This window comes from Pomacea canaliculata, linkage group LG5, assembly GCF_003073045.1.
Source record: "Pomacea canaliculata isolate SZHN2017 linkage group LG5, ASM307304v1, whole genome shotgun sequence".
NCBI classification, from domain to species: Eukaryota; Metazoa; Mollusca; class Gastropoda; order Architaenioglossa; family Ampullariidae; genus Pomacea; species Pomacea canaliculata.
Window position 1 is genome coordinate 17600143 of NC_037594.1, and position 16546 is coordinate 17616688.

A 16546-nucleotide genomic window follows, 5' to 3' on the forward strand; every position below is an offset into this window, starting at 1 on the left:
AGTGTCCATTATTATTACATCTAGAGCTGATCACTTCTAGACCAACATTAGTGACGACTGTACTGCAGAACTTTATTAGAAACCAAACTTTTAAATTTTTTTCTTATCTCCATCTGTAAGTTAGTCCTCCCACTGCCTGGGAAATAACTGGGGCGGGGGTAAACAAACTTTATTCCTCATATATAATCACAAAAAAATATTTTTCTTCAGCAGTATGTTTATCATCCCCAAAAGATATTTTTCCGAGTCCTACTTTAAAACTGATCTTTCTCTCACTCACCAAGCACGTGCTCGAAACTTTCCCCTGAAAATAGTTGGGGTTTGAACTCTGTAGTCAGCTGTTTGTTTCTTGATGAGACTTTGCTACTGTGCACGGCAGCGCGTGCCTCATCCGTTCATCACCTCACGAACGCTCGTCCCTCGCATCAGTTGCAGGAGGGAGGGAGGGAGGGAGGAATTGTGGTCTGGGGCCGCCGTTAACTTGCAGTCTGCTTGGCTCCGGGTGTCTCTCGCGTGGCGTAAACCGTAAACTACGGGGTGGATTATTGATTGATCACTCGCCTTCCTTGCGCGGAGGTACCCGTAGCAAGAAAAACACAAGGCGGTGTTTGCGTTCTGCTGCTGCTGCTGGTGTCTCGTGAGAAAGGTGGAGGATGCAACACGTCGCTTCTGCCGCTACAGCAGCCAGCGGTGCAACAAGTGGCCGGCTTCCGTGAAGTTGCAACAAGTTGCTGTTGTCCCGCACCCACCTGAACCGCTTTGCTCATCGTCTTCAAAAGGTGGAAACTTCTACAACATCGAAAAACAGCTTAACCACCTTCAGCAGTATTCACAAACTGATTTTTTCTTTGTTTGTTTATTTTAATGTTTTCCAGGCTGTCCTAATTTCAAGCCTGGCTGGTTTCAAGTTTCTAGTTTGGATTCAGTGAGAGGTGTAACAGGTTTCTGTTGTCCTTGACAAGACCTACCTGTTGTTGTGCGCTGGTGTGGTGTCGTTAGGGCGTTGCTAAAAGTTATCGTCTGCTACAGCTAGCGAAGCTGCGAGAGATGATAGGCTGGCGGTGGTTGTGTTACCTGCGGTGCACACCTATCGACTGGTCACCGACGCTGGCTAAGTACATCGGGTGCAAACACAACCTTGTGTACATCCTGGGCAGTGCAGGCAGATAACTCTCGCGGACTGGAAGTCAGTTCTCACTCCTTTTTTTGTTTTCGTTCCCCTCCCTGCAAACCGGCAGAATAATTGCCACCTCTCGACCTCTTGGAGTAGTGTTAAAGTAATTGTGCATCTCTCAGTGCTAGCCCGGGTATACTTCGCACTTCCGCCGCTGAATCTGGTTCCTGGATGGTTTTCTTTCCACCACCGGTCTGCTCATGCGCACAAGAGTGCAGAGAGCCACGTGCTGCTGGCGGATGACTGGAAGGCGGAGAGGAACACACCGCTCGTAGAACATGGAGACTCCGTTCTTCCTGAAGCTTGGAGTCGACCCCACCTGCCATCGCTGTCTGCGTGCTCGTCCGGCGTGTAGGATAATCCCACTTTGTGTTTCACCACTCGTGTAAAGCCATGCCTTGCTCTTGGTGCTCGTCCAGATGCCCTGTTATCGTGCAGGAGTTGTGAGGGAAAACAGCGACGGTTGCTGGCCATGAATAAACTCTGCCAGTGGGGGCGGCGCTTTTTCCGATATGTGGACCGATATGTCTTCGAGCGTGGTAAGTGGCTTTGTTTCTTTTATTTAGTTGACTGTTAAAAATTTTGGCTGAGATTTAAGCGGATCGCCAACAGAAGTGCTTGGTACCTCCATTTGTTCACGTTGTCTTTTTTTTGTCACTCTCTCTTTTTCACGCATGTGCACATGCACGTGCACACACACACAAATATTGATAAATATCACAACTGGCATTTTTGTTTATTTTTGGATTCACCTCACTTCCTTTACCTACCTAAAAGTGACTAAAGCTTCCTTCAGTTCCGCCTAATGGTTAGTATCTGTCAACAACGCAGTGATAATTGCCTGACCTGGGTTCAGATCTCATCATAGGCATAATGCTTTTTCTGTGCATGTGGCACCTGTTTACAGACCCGGTTGTTTGGCCGCGATAAAGCCTAGTTTTTGGCTCGGGGTAAAATACCAAATCCCTCCCCTCACCCCAGCCCCCTCTCTTCCCTCCTTTACCTCTCGTCTCTTGTACACGGCGGCACAGAATCAATGTACAAGGGGCGGAGTTTATTCAGAAACCTTTACTGATACGTGTTTTATCTGTCCTTCTGTCATACGCTGTTGTCATTTACAGGTAATGTGATGCACAGCATGCTAATGTAAATCCAAGCTGTGACCACGAGCGAGTGAGATCAATCCCATGTCCCCTTGCGACCGTTTATTACTTCCACTTCCTTTATCTTTTCTTATCTGCTTTTGATTATTCTGCTATCCATAGCTCTTCCTGTCTGCCCGTCTAATTTATCTGCTGTCTTCATTCATCTCGTAGTGCCTGAGTCCTCGACAAAGTGCATCTCGTGTTTCTTCTTTTGTCAGTTCCTCTTTGAACCTGTCTTATGTTTTCCATTTCCTGTCACCCACACAACGAGGAGTGGTTGTCATGGGTTCGGATCTTATCTCGGGTACCCTGTTCTTTCTCTGCATGTGACATCTGTGTACAGTGCTGGCTGCTTTACCGTGATATAGCTGTAACTGCTGGATCGGCGTAAAAAGCCAATTCCACCCGCCTTCCGAATTTTCCGATTTCCTTAAACCGATATACTGTATATCACACCCCTTACCCTCCATACTCGTCTTTTATTTCGCTTTCTTTCTTTCCCCTCACTCCTACTTTCTCTTCTATTTCATACGTTTTCATGCATTCTTCTCTCACTTTCTAAAGATCGGACCAACATCTTATTGCTTGTTTATCATTGCAGGTAGTTCGCTGGAATGTACTTATCATTGACATTTGTTGGAGGAAGGTCCGTGTCCAACTCAAACCCATAAACTCACCACGTGACTATATAAAATACTCGTATCACTTACTCGTAATGCTCTGCCGGGTTTGATGTCGCTTAATATTTCAGTACCCTGGGTGTTATTGATCAGAGTGTGGAAAACATCAATCAAAGTTATCCCTCCCTCTCTCTCTCTCACTCGTGTGTGTGGGTGTGCATTCAAGGGGGTGGGAGGATCAAAAATGATCAAATGTCGATAATTGTTTTCAACCTATTGATTTTCAGCAATTTGTTACATGCATTCGTGAACAAGAAATAGAAGACATCTGAAAAAAAACCTGTGTATATCTTGAAGTTGTTTATATTTACTAAACATTGCTGCCTCGTGTTGGCGCCTTTCCTATATTCGGAGTTTCTGTCCTCGTCTTTCTCGCCTCCAAAGAAACTAGCTTAGTAAAAGGTCATGGCAGGGTCAAAGCGCAATTTTTTGCCAGGCTCTCTCGTGATGATTTCCGCCGCCGAAAGGTTAACAATTATGTTAATGGTAATCTACCTGTAAATGTTTTATTAGATATAAAGTTCGCTTAAAATAAAAAAAAAAGAAGAAAACATTCTGGTTAAAATAAAAATGGAACACACACACACAAACAAATAAATAATTCGTCGCATTGTTTTGTCACAGTGGCGCCGAGCCTCACGAGAGCTTAATTCATAAAAAGTGCAGTCGTTCTCGGCAGGTGGTCAGGAAAATAACGAAGTCACGTGTCTGATCGACAAGGAGACGAACCCAGCAGTTGTTCAGACAAAGAACTAATGGATTAATTTCATCTTCTTCTCGCCCCACCCTGCTACCCGTACGTTTGTGTCACCTGTGTAACGTGATCCTGGGGCCAGGTGAAAGAGAAACAGACTTCTGTACTCGTTTAAACTCTCGAAGACACTTCAAAGGGGACGTTAAAGGACCATGTCAATAACTGCAGCGAATGTCAAAAGATGTTGAGACAAAAGTAGGAGACGATAATAATCATGGAAAAATATAACCTGGCTTGATAAACATCTATAACAACTCTAGCCAAGACACACGACCGTTAGTTCGCCACTCCGTCATGGCGGCCAACCACCCCCTTGCCATGACAACCTCACTTCGGTAGGTCACTAATCTACCGATCTGTCAATTGTCCCTCCCGGAGAAAAGGAAGATTTCTAGTAATTGAAAGAAGGCAAACTCTTGAAAAATAGATGCAACCTTATTGCTATTTAGTAGTACATGTAGTGTGTTTTCCGTGCCGGGTAGGCGATTTTTAAACGGGTACAAAGTCACGATGATAAAATCAAATTTTCCCGAGAGTCCTTGAGAACACCAGGGTTCAATAGAGGGTCACACGATCAGCTCTCGTTAACCATTAATGGTTTGACCGGTGGGTCTGGAGGAGGCGATGAAAACCCTTTTGTCAGAATGCCAGCGAGTAAATCACTGACAGTCGTGTTATTGAAGAACCAGTTATTTACGAGGCGTGTTGGGAGGTCATGGAGAGAGTGGCTAGCCGTGCACAGGTGCACTTGGTGAGAATTTTAGCTTTGCATTTTGCGCATGCGTGCGTCCGTGTGCGTGTGCGTTTGTATTTGCGCAGACGGAAGTGGAGTATTTGGAAACGCTCCATGCACCATGAAGGGTTGCGGCAAATGCTCGAGTAAACCAGAGTTAGGGTCCATGACTAGGGAGCTCAGAGTATCCCGTAGCTGCGCAAACATGCACTGTAACCACCAGACGGGTGGATATCTCCACTCGGGTGGCTGTCACACAAGACATAGCAATTCACTTTTTGTAACTGCTCGACCTTCTTGTTTGCTGTGTCCTGAGACACTAGATAATGTATAAAGCAGATGAAAGGGAAACGTTTTAAACCTCGATAATACGATAGGAAACAATTGCAATAACAAAATGAAAGTTAGATAAAGAAATGAAGAAAAAAAAAACTGATGGAGGAGAAGCTGAACGATTCCTGAAATTAAAGACATACATTATTCAAAATAATTTGTTGCATCATATTGTCATGATTTCTATTGACAAAAATTAAAAAAAAATGAGTAGACTGGTTGATGTGTAGACTTAGTTACAAAATAAAATACGACTTCAACTCTAACAAACGCATAACCGCACGCGCTCGTTCTTTCTCTCTCAAATACACACACATGATCTCTCTCTCTCTCACCAACTTACTCAGAGTACAGTTTCAGAATAACCTTCTGAATGTACTTTCTCATTTCCTACGAAAAAAAAAATTAGCTAGGTTGGATTGTGTGGCTTAGAAGCCAGCGCATATCATGGCGCCCTAATGCCTGTTGCATAAGTCATGAGTGCGCATGCTCGGCGGCCATGGCTCTCAGTCTCAGCTTCCCTGGACAGAATCAACAGCTGTAATGTGGCATCATTGTCGCCACACACTCCCAGTCACTCGCCTGTGCTTTGTCCTAATGGATCCCACTCTCTACCCTGTCGTCGCCGGATTCCGCCATTTGAAATGACACCTACAGACCTTGATTCATTTTATATGCAAACTGCAGGGCGGTCTGGGAAAACTTTTGTAGACCAGCATGTGAACAGTTAGTAAGTGATCGTCTAGGTTGGTGATGGTTGTGATGTCGCTATGGAGATGGTTTTCGTATAGAAATAGGGGAGGCAAGGGATATCAGCTGTCACGAGTGATGCAAGGTAGGGTGGGGGAAGTGTCTGATGTTTATATTCTTGTCAATACACTGTGGTGGACTCGCTACAATCGTAATTATCTCATTCTCTTCTGCTCTAAGCCGATGTAAACCTCTTGTAATCCGTTGTCTTACCTTATTGTCTTACGAAGATATCCTTTCATTATCCCGTTCTTTAATGCAGAAATTCTTTTATTGCGTGATCATTCCTTCATTTTATTTTATACTACAATTCTTTACAATGTCCCATTGTCGTCCACTACAGCCCGTTGCATGAGCATTACCTGATATCATTACACTGTAATATTTTGCGATATCTCATTGCCTTTTGCTGTCATGTGTTACCTTGCATCAGTTCACTGTAATTCCTTTCGTTGCCCCCAGGCTGTGATTTGTCGTATTTACTTTTTTTGGCTTTAGTCTCTCAAATAAGCCAGCACTGGAGTCCCTGGGATAGCCACTGATGTCTAGCCAAGCTAGCAAACCATCGTCTCCATCCTGACACGCTCTGCAGATCACCAGACACGGAGTGGGGCATGTGCTTGTAGTAATGAGCATCCAAACAACACGTGTTTACCTCAGCCACTGCAACCCGCCATCACAACGACAACCTTGTGAATCCCCCCAACCAACTCTCCTCTCTCTTTCACCTTCTCTCTCTCTTTAAAGAAGTTAAAGCGATCAGATCTCTCAAGCAAAACACTGTTCCAGTTAGTTTCAGTTTTCTCGGGCATCAAAAGCCTGAAGACGATTACAGATAGTGCGATTCCCGTGCACCTAAAAGTTTAGCGGGTAAACAGCTCCGAGTCGCAGACAGAAAGAAGAGGACAATAAATCAGGTCGTCTCCTGCAACTAATGCCGGCAGTCAGTGGCTCGCACGCTGTTTTCACGAAACACACTGTAAACAAGCTCGCAGCTTGGACACATCAAGCGGTTGAGGTGAGTGACATCACAATCACAAAATGCCGGGTGTGAGGGAGGTGCAGGGCACTCTCTTCTCGTCCCCCGATGTCTTTTTGTTGAGAGGCAGATTCCGACAGTCACGTCCGACTTGCTCCTTCTCTCCAACATCTCTCGTCAGGCATTAATGGGATGGAGAGAACAGACTTCAGCGGGACACAGACACGACCTTAGGAGAGAAAAAAACCTCATCCCGATTTCTATTTTTACTTCGAGAACGGGGTGTTTAATTTGACAAGATCCTTTCCAATGACTATTTCTTTGTTTAGTCTTCTCTTTCCCCCATTTACGCAGCCAAAAGAATGACTGGCAAGCAAGGAGACAGAGTAAAAACTTACCTGTCTGAATAAAATACACACTCGTTTCATGTCATTGTCAATGTATACATCCACAAGCTACTTATGTCTTTCTTGAAAGACAGAATTTTCTCTAGTATTTAACAGTATGGTGTACAGGGAGGAGGAATCGCAAGACGGCATGTTCATCACTAAACTTTAAAACCCACAAAAAATAAAACAAAAACAACGAGAAACTGTCACAAACAGTTGCAGCTGGGTGAGCGGAGAACATTTAAACCTTCCAGACGGCTCTTGGGATGAGGCAGGGTTTATGATAGATGGATAATAGCTTACCCTGTACCCGGCATCTGTACCTTCTCCGTCTCCCTGTCTTTCTAGTTTAGATGGTAGTAAAGAAACACCATTTATACAATAATCTCAACTATAAAAGAGCTTACATTAAACAAAGATGAAAAAAAATCCACAATAATTATTCCTTAATATTTTCCGTCTCCAGAAAATTAGGAATAGGATTTTTTTATTTATATAAGAGGACAGTGTATTTTATTTACCGACTGATGAAACATTTAGACTGTTTTTTTTTCGGGGATAGCTTATTTAAATTGTAATTAAGAATTGTTTTCAATGAAATGATGGCTCAAACTGTCGTTTTGTCTTGAAAAAAAAACAAAAAAAAAACCACACACACAGAGAAACGCACTCTCTATCCTCCCACTAAGAAGGCATTACGAATATTTTTAAAGAAAGAACACATCAGACAATTTTATATTTTAAACTGGGTTTTACCGCTAGTACCTGCAGCTAAAGCAAAGTAGTTTCTGTTCAGACATGGACAACATCATTACAGGTACCTGTGGGCGAGAAGGACTTGCCAGTGTGGCGATGATGTCATGCCGGAATATTGAATGCTGAGACTGTCGTAGCGCCGCCTCTTGCTGCTGTCGCCCCCCTTATCACGTGGAGGACACCGAGTCGACTGGTGTTTGCTCAGCCATAAAACCTCCACACAGATGTGAGCGATAAACTCAGCTCGTATCGCTTATCATGTGGGCCATCAGCGTCCAGCTGACGACTGCAGCTTGTTGCATTTATACTGTGATGTCGATATGATTAGTAGGCAGACGTGTTCACACTTATACTTACTGAATAGAATCACGTGCATGAGTGTGGATGGAGGAGCATTCGTGTGTGTGTGCGTCATCATATGTGTGTGTGAGAGAAGAAAGAAGGAGAGAGTAAATGAGAGAAAGAGAGCAAAGAGAAAGAAGCTGGTTGATTTTTACGCCCAGTCAATATCTCAGCCAGTAAACAGGTGCCACTACAAAGAAGCCACGTGACCCAGAGACGATAAAACCCACAACCAACCTTCCTGTCTGACCGTCTGCACCACTAGGCCGTTACGAGAGGGGAAGGGTCGGGGAGAGAGAGAGAGATCCATCACTCAATTACTCATTACTCATTACTCCCTGTTCAGACCGATCAGTCTTGCCCAGACAGTCATAATAGACTTTCTGTTACTAAAAATAGCATCAACTGCTGCATTCCCCTCGTTCCCCACCCTCCCCTCCCTGCAGCTGTAGCAATGATGGATCAGCGTACAACGGCATCGCGGACCGCGTCTTGTCTTATCTACAGGCTACACCTCCCCGACATCGTCACAGCCTCGTCTCGTCGATCGATTTTGTTGCTGCCGTCCTCTTTGAATGAGGACGACTGTGTCTGGCGCCATGCCTGCTGCAGCCTGTGTCCATACGTTTTGTCGTCTCCCTTTGAGAGAGGGGTGTGTGTGTGTGAGAGAGTTCGCGCATACCGCAGGTCTGAAACAAAAAGGATGGAGATACTATTAGCAGCGGCCTGGAGCGAGAAAAAAATCAGGCGATTGATTGTAGAGCTCTGTCAGACGCTTGGCCATCTTTTGCCCTTGCTAATGCTTCGTAAGGCGCCATTACCCCGCCGCCTTCACACCCTCCCTCTCCAGCACCTCCAAAGGTTTGTAGTATTTGCTAGAGATGGTGGGAAGGGGGAGGACGAGGAGTAGAAGTCCATGTTGTGGTCAAGGCTGTCATGTTTCATCAGTTGTGACGAGCGTAACACAGATCACTTGACTTGCTATGAATGAAGTTTGCACTTTGCACTTTTGGTCAGGTGGGTCAGCTGATATTTTCCAAGACGGTGCGGTGATTGTGGTATTGGTATCCTCATTATGAACTCAGAACTGTGACAGTGCGGGGAGATCTTTGTTAGGCAACATCCAGAAGTGACTGATCGTTAGTTGGCATAGACAGACTTGCTTTTCTCTCAGAGCCAATAAAATCTTTGAAAACTAAACGCGGGAACCCAAAAGCTGCATGTTGTATCAATATGTTGCACAGCTTAGAGTCAATAATTGCATCCTCACTAAATGATACAATAACAGGCTGACTCACCTGTCTCCCCTCGCCAGAAACACATAAAAACAGAGATCGAAGTTTGTCTGTCTCCTCTGTATTGTCTTTTTAAAGAGTTAAAAAAATTTAGGAGGTCCTGTGGCAATAAAAACACCTCGCACTGGGCTGTAAATATAAACTTGTTTAGCGCCCACCCCCCAGTGCAGTTAGGGAACTATTTCATAACAGGGTTTTGCATGCCAGAAAGAAAAGTATTGCGGTGGTAATTCCAGAAACTGGAGTTATTAGAGTACTGTTTCAGACGAACAGCTGCTTTTTTAGCGAACGAGAAGGTTCGACAAAAAACCACAAAACCTGAGCGCTGTGTATCTGCTTTCAGACCTTAAGGCTTGGTGAAACTTGACTTTTATTTGGGTGCTTCTACCCTAATACATGTCAACGTCCAAAAAACCTGTTTACCCATGACAATGTCCTGCTTGCTGTCTCCTGTCCCACACATCACAGCAGACTGTATCTTCTTCATTTTCTTAACTTTATATCCAAATTTAAAATAAAATAAGGTATGTGAAAGCTCTTTACGCCAGATCGAATTCTTAGGAAACTTTCTGAAGGTAAACCTACTTGAAGCTTGCATGCTGACTTGTGAGCTGTGTGTTGGTGTTCCAGCTGTACAGAATAAAGTTGTCAGACATTGTGCAATGAATATTTGGACAGCTCGGAGATGAGGAGAAAACTTTGATGAAGAGGCTGGCAGTGCTGCCTTCTGTTTGGCTTCAGCGCCATCCTGCATCCACGAAAGAAGTCGAACGCGTGGATCGATTTTGTTTTGTTTTAAACTTGCTTGCGAGTTACCTCCCATTGGTCGCAAATTGTGGATGGCGACCGCAGGCACATTCTCTCCCCTGAGACAAAGCAGCTGCTGCAACAGCGGTCTCTGGTCAAGGTCATTGCATAAAGTGCAGGAAGATGGTTTGAAGGTTGCACAAAAAGCTAGAAGACAACATTCTTCCTCCTACAAACATTTAAAAAAAATTCCTGCTTGCTTAAAAGTTGAAGTAAAACTTTTGACTTTACAGCAAGATACAAAATTCTTGTTGAGAACTTCTTTTCTTTTTTTTTTTCACAGTTATCCATTTTTTTTTTTTTCGTTTTCTTGTGCGTTGTTTTATTTTCTTCTCTAAAGACTTGATTAATCTTTTGTTTATTTAACTTTGATTATTTGCTCCTTTTTTTCGTTTGATCTATTTCTTCTTACCATTTAGCATCTTGCTTTTGTTATTGTTTCTTTTCATCATCTTTCAGATCATTGATATGCTTTTGATATTTTTATTCATTCTTTTATTCAACTTTTTATTTTCCCCCATTACTTTCATTCTTGAAAATCCCCCATTCCCAAAAACGCTATATTTAAAAAAATATGTTCAAGGTTTCATTGACAATAATGACGACGGAGAGAGTAATATTGGAAGTTGCCAGGTTACGGAAATGGCAATTCAGTGCCGCAGTAACTGACAGAAAAATCCTTTTCGGAGTGTGAGTGGAGAGGCACTGACATTTGTGTATAGATGTGCTCTCTGAAATAACATGTGGCATCGTAAATAACCTCTCACGTGCATCACCATGTCAGTGGGTGAAGTCTCCATGGAAGAGTGAATCAGAGCTTTGGCCGTTGAAAGCGATTTTTCAGATTAATATAGATGATTAATATGTCATCACTTACCAACAGAGTGACATCAGCTGACACAGTATTTATGGAATTGGTGTAAACAGCTGACATTTCTGTCTCTCCTCCCACCCCTTTCTAACTCCCCCTCCCTTCGCTAACCTCTTGCTCTCGGTCACCTGTTCAACTTCAAACCGAACATCACACCTGTGGAAGTTGTTCAGGTGACCATGCTTAATGGACCCCGTACACCCGCTGCCGTTGTCTGGGTGGCCAGATCGATGCGCTCGTTATCAAAGTCTGGCCTTCCTAATCGATCTTTACGCAAGCTAAGGTCGCCTAGGTAACCATTCTAATCGTGACAAACACGCAAGAGCAAAGACACGTTATATTGTTGTCTAACTAGAAGTCGACTGATCAAATGTGTCTCGCAAGTTTGACATTCCAACGATTATTTCATCCTGCGATGACAAATATCTGTCGCCTTCCCTTCGTGAAAGGTTTTTATGCCGTCGGTCAATACACGGGGCAGAAAAACAAAACAGATTTATCTTGAACACTTTAAATAAATGCCTTGGCGCTCCTTAGGGTCCCCACAGTTTACAAAGCGCATACGCGTGTAATCATTGACACATTCAGAGAATATTATTGGTCTGTTTTCTGATCACCGCATTTGAAACGTTACAATTAATTCTCTCGATTTTCCTGCGACAGTTGCGGTCACCATGGATACCAGATAAAAATGTGTGTCAGGAGAGTAATTTGGAGAATCGAAATGCTGTCCCCAGACTTAAAAGCAGTGGCTGGGAAAAAAGTTTTCTGTGATTCTCTTTCCAAGACTTATAATTGAATTCTTTCCGTGTAAATAGAAAATACAAAAGAGGTCTATTGATTGTTCTCTTTTACAGACATTTACAAGAAAATGGTGGGAATACTATGCGTACATTTGTGGGATTGTGTCAGTCAGTGATGGACTGAATGACCTTCTTGATGACGAGCATTAACCGGACAAATGAAGACAAATGTTTGACCAAGTTGGGCAAAACATTTCACATGATGGCCGTGTGACCGACTTTGTCCAGACGGAAGGGCCTTATATCATCAAAGTCATTGACAAGCGTGTGACTGAATTTGTATATGTTTTATACATTACAGAAATATCAAAATGCTAAAAATAATCACACATTTGACGATATGTGTCCTGTTATGAAGCCCCTGAGGCACACACGCAATCGTTTACACATACACCACGCATGCGCTCTCCGAAGAAGAGAGCAATGAAGAGAGAAGCTCATTTTGGATTGAAATGACAAAAGGATGCAATGAATAGAACGCACACAAAAAATCGAGATATTAGCTATTTTATTTTTATTCTAAATTCTCTAAACGAACACCACCTTCATCCAATCTTCTGATATTTCCTTCTGCCGGCCTCAATTCTGATCGTTACTGAAACAGTGCATAAAGCTCCTTTGGAGATCTTTGCAGGACCATTATCAGCCTGTTAGACACTGAGAATGCTTTCTGAATAAAATAAAAAGCGTGAGCAGAGCTGATCACCCAAGCGCGTACTTGGCAAAGATGGCATCAAAGCCTTTCTGGACAGATCAAAGCGAAAAACGTGCAAGACACGTAGAGGTCCGTGAGCGACATCTTTGCTGAGGGAACGTGAGACGTAAAACATGCTTATTCGGGAATCGAATGCCTGCGAGAAGTCTAAATTATATTAAAAAAATAACAACAACATTTATACTATTTTTAGCTTTGTCCAAGAGGTTTTAGTTCATTTATTTCCTTGCCAAATCCTGATGTACTAATAACCTCTCCGACATTTTTACACACGGGTGTCAATGAAAGACGCTGCTTGAAGTTTTCAGTAGAACTGCAATGCAAGACTGCGGTGAAGAAATGCGAAACTTTTATAAGCATGCGACCCTTGACCTCGTCATGAACGTCTGCAGCAAAGGCTCGCAGCTGACGTAACTTTGACGTCATCATTGGTCACACACATCTGACGTTCGTGGTGTCCGAAAGGCAAGCCACCATTTGATTGGTTGTTTTAATCTGGACATCATTTTATCGTAGGACGGTTCGCCACAGACAGGAACTTGGAGATCCGTCTTGCTGCATCCGTACAGTTGCACCGGCAGTTATTGATGACGTTGCTCTCTCCCTCTCTCGTCTTTTCATAGATTATAAAACGATGGCAGGTGCAACTTTTCCCTTGATTTCTTCCCTGAGTTGTTACATAGCTCTCTTTTTTTCTTTTACCGGGGAGGGCAAAAAGTGTTCATTCTGGCAGACTGGTCGAATTCCTCCACCTCATGTGCTGCAATCTGTGGCTGCTGCAGAAAGTATAACGGATATTTCGTAGTTTTTGGTAAAAACAACGGGCGAGGACCTATGGACAGACTGTGAAGAACTTCACTTGATCTTCCGGCAGAGGCTGTGATCTCAAAAAAGCGAAGGGATACTAGGTAAGTTATGGCGAACTTCCATGATGTAAGTCGACCTAACAGCAACTTGCTGCAGTTTCATACTTTGCGGTTCGTTACTGTTGAGTAGCTTATCCACCTGAAAAAAACATTCCCCATCATGCATCATTTCGAGGTCATATGAACGGGGTGGGGTTGGAGAAGCAAGAGAGGAGAAAGCAGAGATTTTACAATCATCAGTTATCCGATTTCAGCAGCTATCGTATGGGGACCTAAAGAAAGGAAAGACCGTCTAGTGTTTTGAGTCAAATGACTACTTACTGACCTATGACTCAGTTGTTGTCGCTATTGATGCCTGAAATTTTTACCAACAGGTGTTCGTGCAAATAATGGTTGTGCAACCATTGACATATGTCCAAACTTAAAATCATTTTTTTTATGTGCATACAGTATGCGAATATGTGGGCTGCCTGCGTTTGTGATAAATATATCAACATAAGATTTCTCTGTATACTTTATTTGATCAGTTTAAAGAGAAAGGCTGTTTAGTCGTCTTTAGTGAATACATAAAGAGTGTTTTATTTGTTCATCCTTTTCTTTGCCTAACGGACCATTTCGTGCAATAAGCTTCTGATTAAATGCCTGCCACCTGTATATTTATAGGAGAAAGGCATGCAGATACTAGAATGTTCACACCTGTCACCATGACTTGTTTCAGAGTAGACCCATGTATTGTGTACACCACGTGCGCGCATCAGTGGTTATGACAGTTAATGTGCGGCATGTGTTTCATTTGATGTGTTTTCCTTTTGTTATACAGGTAAACAGGTGTTCATGTGTGGGCTATGTTTGTGTGATATGATTGGGAATCTTTTAATTTACGTGGTGAGTCTAAAATTTGAAGAGATTTCTTTTTAAATTTTAAACAAACCTATCGGTTTTCCATTCAAAGTTATTCCTCTAGAGTCTAATGCACTTTTCCATCCTCCTGCCTTTTCTGCACAGCTGGAAGGATTCTTCTGGGATGTCCCATCGACTCCATCGTTACGGTTCTTTTTTCTTTCTTTTTTTTTTTTTAATGGCCTACACGCCTTCAGAACGGGTCTCCTTGTTAATCCCCTCGAGCTTGAGGAAAAGAAAAAAATCACTTGGATTAGATGAATAGGGAGGCTGGTACGTCGATGTTTTTCTCGGCCAGGAACTGCTGGTGCTCTGGTTGGTGATCAGTTGCATGGTGATGGTCAAACAGCCATGATTTGTCCTGCCACATCTCTCGTCTCTTCTCGCGCACTGAGCGAAGCAAACGCCGCAGACACTCTTTGTAGACTTGCTGATTGACCAAGATATGGTAGATGATAACACAATCCACTTATCCCTCGGCCAGGAACTGATTGACCAAGATATGGTAGATGGTAAAACAACCCTCTTATCCCTCGTCCAGGAACTGTTGCATTCTAAGGGCGTTGTGAGCAGGTGCATCGTGGCTGCATCCAGCAGTTTCTGGTCCAGAAGAGCATCTCTGGACTGGAACAACCTCCCTACTCACCTGCTCATGGTCCATGTGACTTTTGTACGTTTCCCCAAAGTCCAAGAGATTATCAATGAGACCCATCTGGGAAACGGGAAGGCCATCAAGAGGTCAGTAACGACGGAGCTGAGGAAACTCCCAGAAGAATCCTTCCAGCAGTGCATAAAAGCATGGCAGAGAAAAATGGACAAGTGTATTACACTCAAGGGAGATTACTTTAGAGAGGAAACTATGTAGCTCGCTGTTTGGAATTGAAATAAATTGTTTGTTTACCCGTCCTGTTACTTTATAGACACACTTCGTATACAGGGTGTTCATAAAGTCCGTGTGCAATTTAAAGTAGTTGTAACTTTGTGAGTATATGTGATAGAAAGAATCTGAAAAAGAACTAGAATGAATAAATATTTAGCTTTTTATTTTTCGTGTTGATTTACAACAGAACCTGTTTTTTTTTTTTTTTAATTTTCATCCAATTTCATATGTGTAGTGCGTCTTTCTTGTACTTGTAAACCTTCCTTGGACATCTGTGGTAGAGTTTACTTCAACCAACGAATACAAATTACTTTTTCTTCTAATGAAGCCATGGGTCAACAGTTGACTCAGAAAAACAAATATTTTTTAAGTTGAATTTTAAAAAAAAATAAAACCTCTAAATACCTAAATACTAGATGCATAAAATTTTTTAATCCTTTTAACAGATTCTTTCCATCACATATACTTACAAAGTTACAGCTATTTGATTGTAAAACTGCATGTACGAGGGTCGTTGAACAAGTTTTAATCCTCACCCAGAAGAAGCAAAAACAAGATGGTTATCACAATTTTTCTATATAGTCCTCCTTGACATCAATGCACTTGGTCCAACGATACTCAAGCATTGCAATCCCATCATGGAAGGTATCTTGTTAGACCATTAAAAATTTATCCACAGCACAAATGATTTCATCGTGTTTCCTAAATGGCGACCACATGGGTGGGATTGGAGGTTAGAAAACAGGTGAAAGTCAGACTAGAGTCTCGTGAGTAAGGGGTGAGGGTAGCAATTCAAAGCCACAGTTGGGTGCTTCAGTTTTTCTGAAACCTGAGCAGAGTTTCTCCTGGAGCAAGAACACACCTGCCCTCAGCTTCCCTCTGCGCTTCCACTTGACTGCTTCCTTCAGTTGTCTTCATTCATGATTGCATCTTCAGAATCCCCCAAAACTAGAAACCAACAGACGCTGTCTGCTTCAATTTCTTCAGGAGTGGAGAACCACAGTGTTTCCACCATTTGCTTTGATTTTTTTATTCAGGTTTGAAGTGATGAACCCAGGTTTCATCTTGAGTTACTAATTTGTGGTAGAAATACTCAGGGTCAGCCTGGAAGTGAGTCAGTGCAGCTTCTGTTCTGACGTCTGCATTCTTGGGAGCCATCTTGCAGCCATCTTGCTCATCCCCAAGACCTCAGTTAAAACAGTGTGGATACCAGAACTAATGCCTATGGACTTAGCTATGTGCTGTAATGTAGTGTGAATTAAATGTTTTATAAACGTCTGACGATCCCAAACACTTTGTAAAGGCTTACAACCAATGAGAAAGCTGTGGCTATAGGTTGATGACCATGTATATGGACATTCGTGCTGTCTCGGA

The 16546-nt window shown here is 42.9% G+C and overlaps 1 protein-coding gene across 9 annotated transcripts in view; it reads left to right on the forward strand.

The window, feature by feature from the left end:
* Positions 1 to 16546, forward strand: part of LOC112563592 (Kv channel-interacting protein 4-like) — a 195201-nt gene that overhangs the window by 78287 nt on the left and 100368 nt on the right. The window contains exon 1 of one of the 9 annotated variants that reach the window (XM_025237697.1): positions 454 to 1713. The exons of the other annotated variants lie outside the window; for them this stretch is intronic. Within the exon in view, the coding sequence (XP_025093482.1) occupies positions 1647 to 1713 (67 nt within the window). The 5' untranslated portion in view covers positions 454 to 1646. Of the gene's footprint in view, positions 1 to 453; positions 1714 to 16546 lie in introns of those variants that run through there. 9 annotated transcript variants of the gene reach the window in all.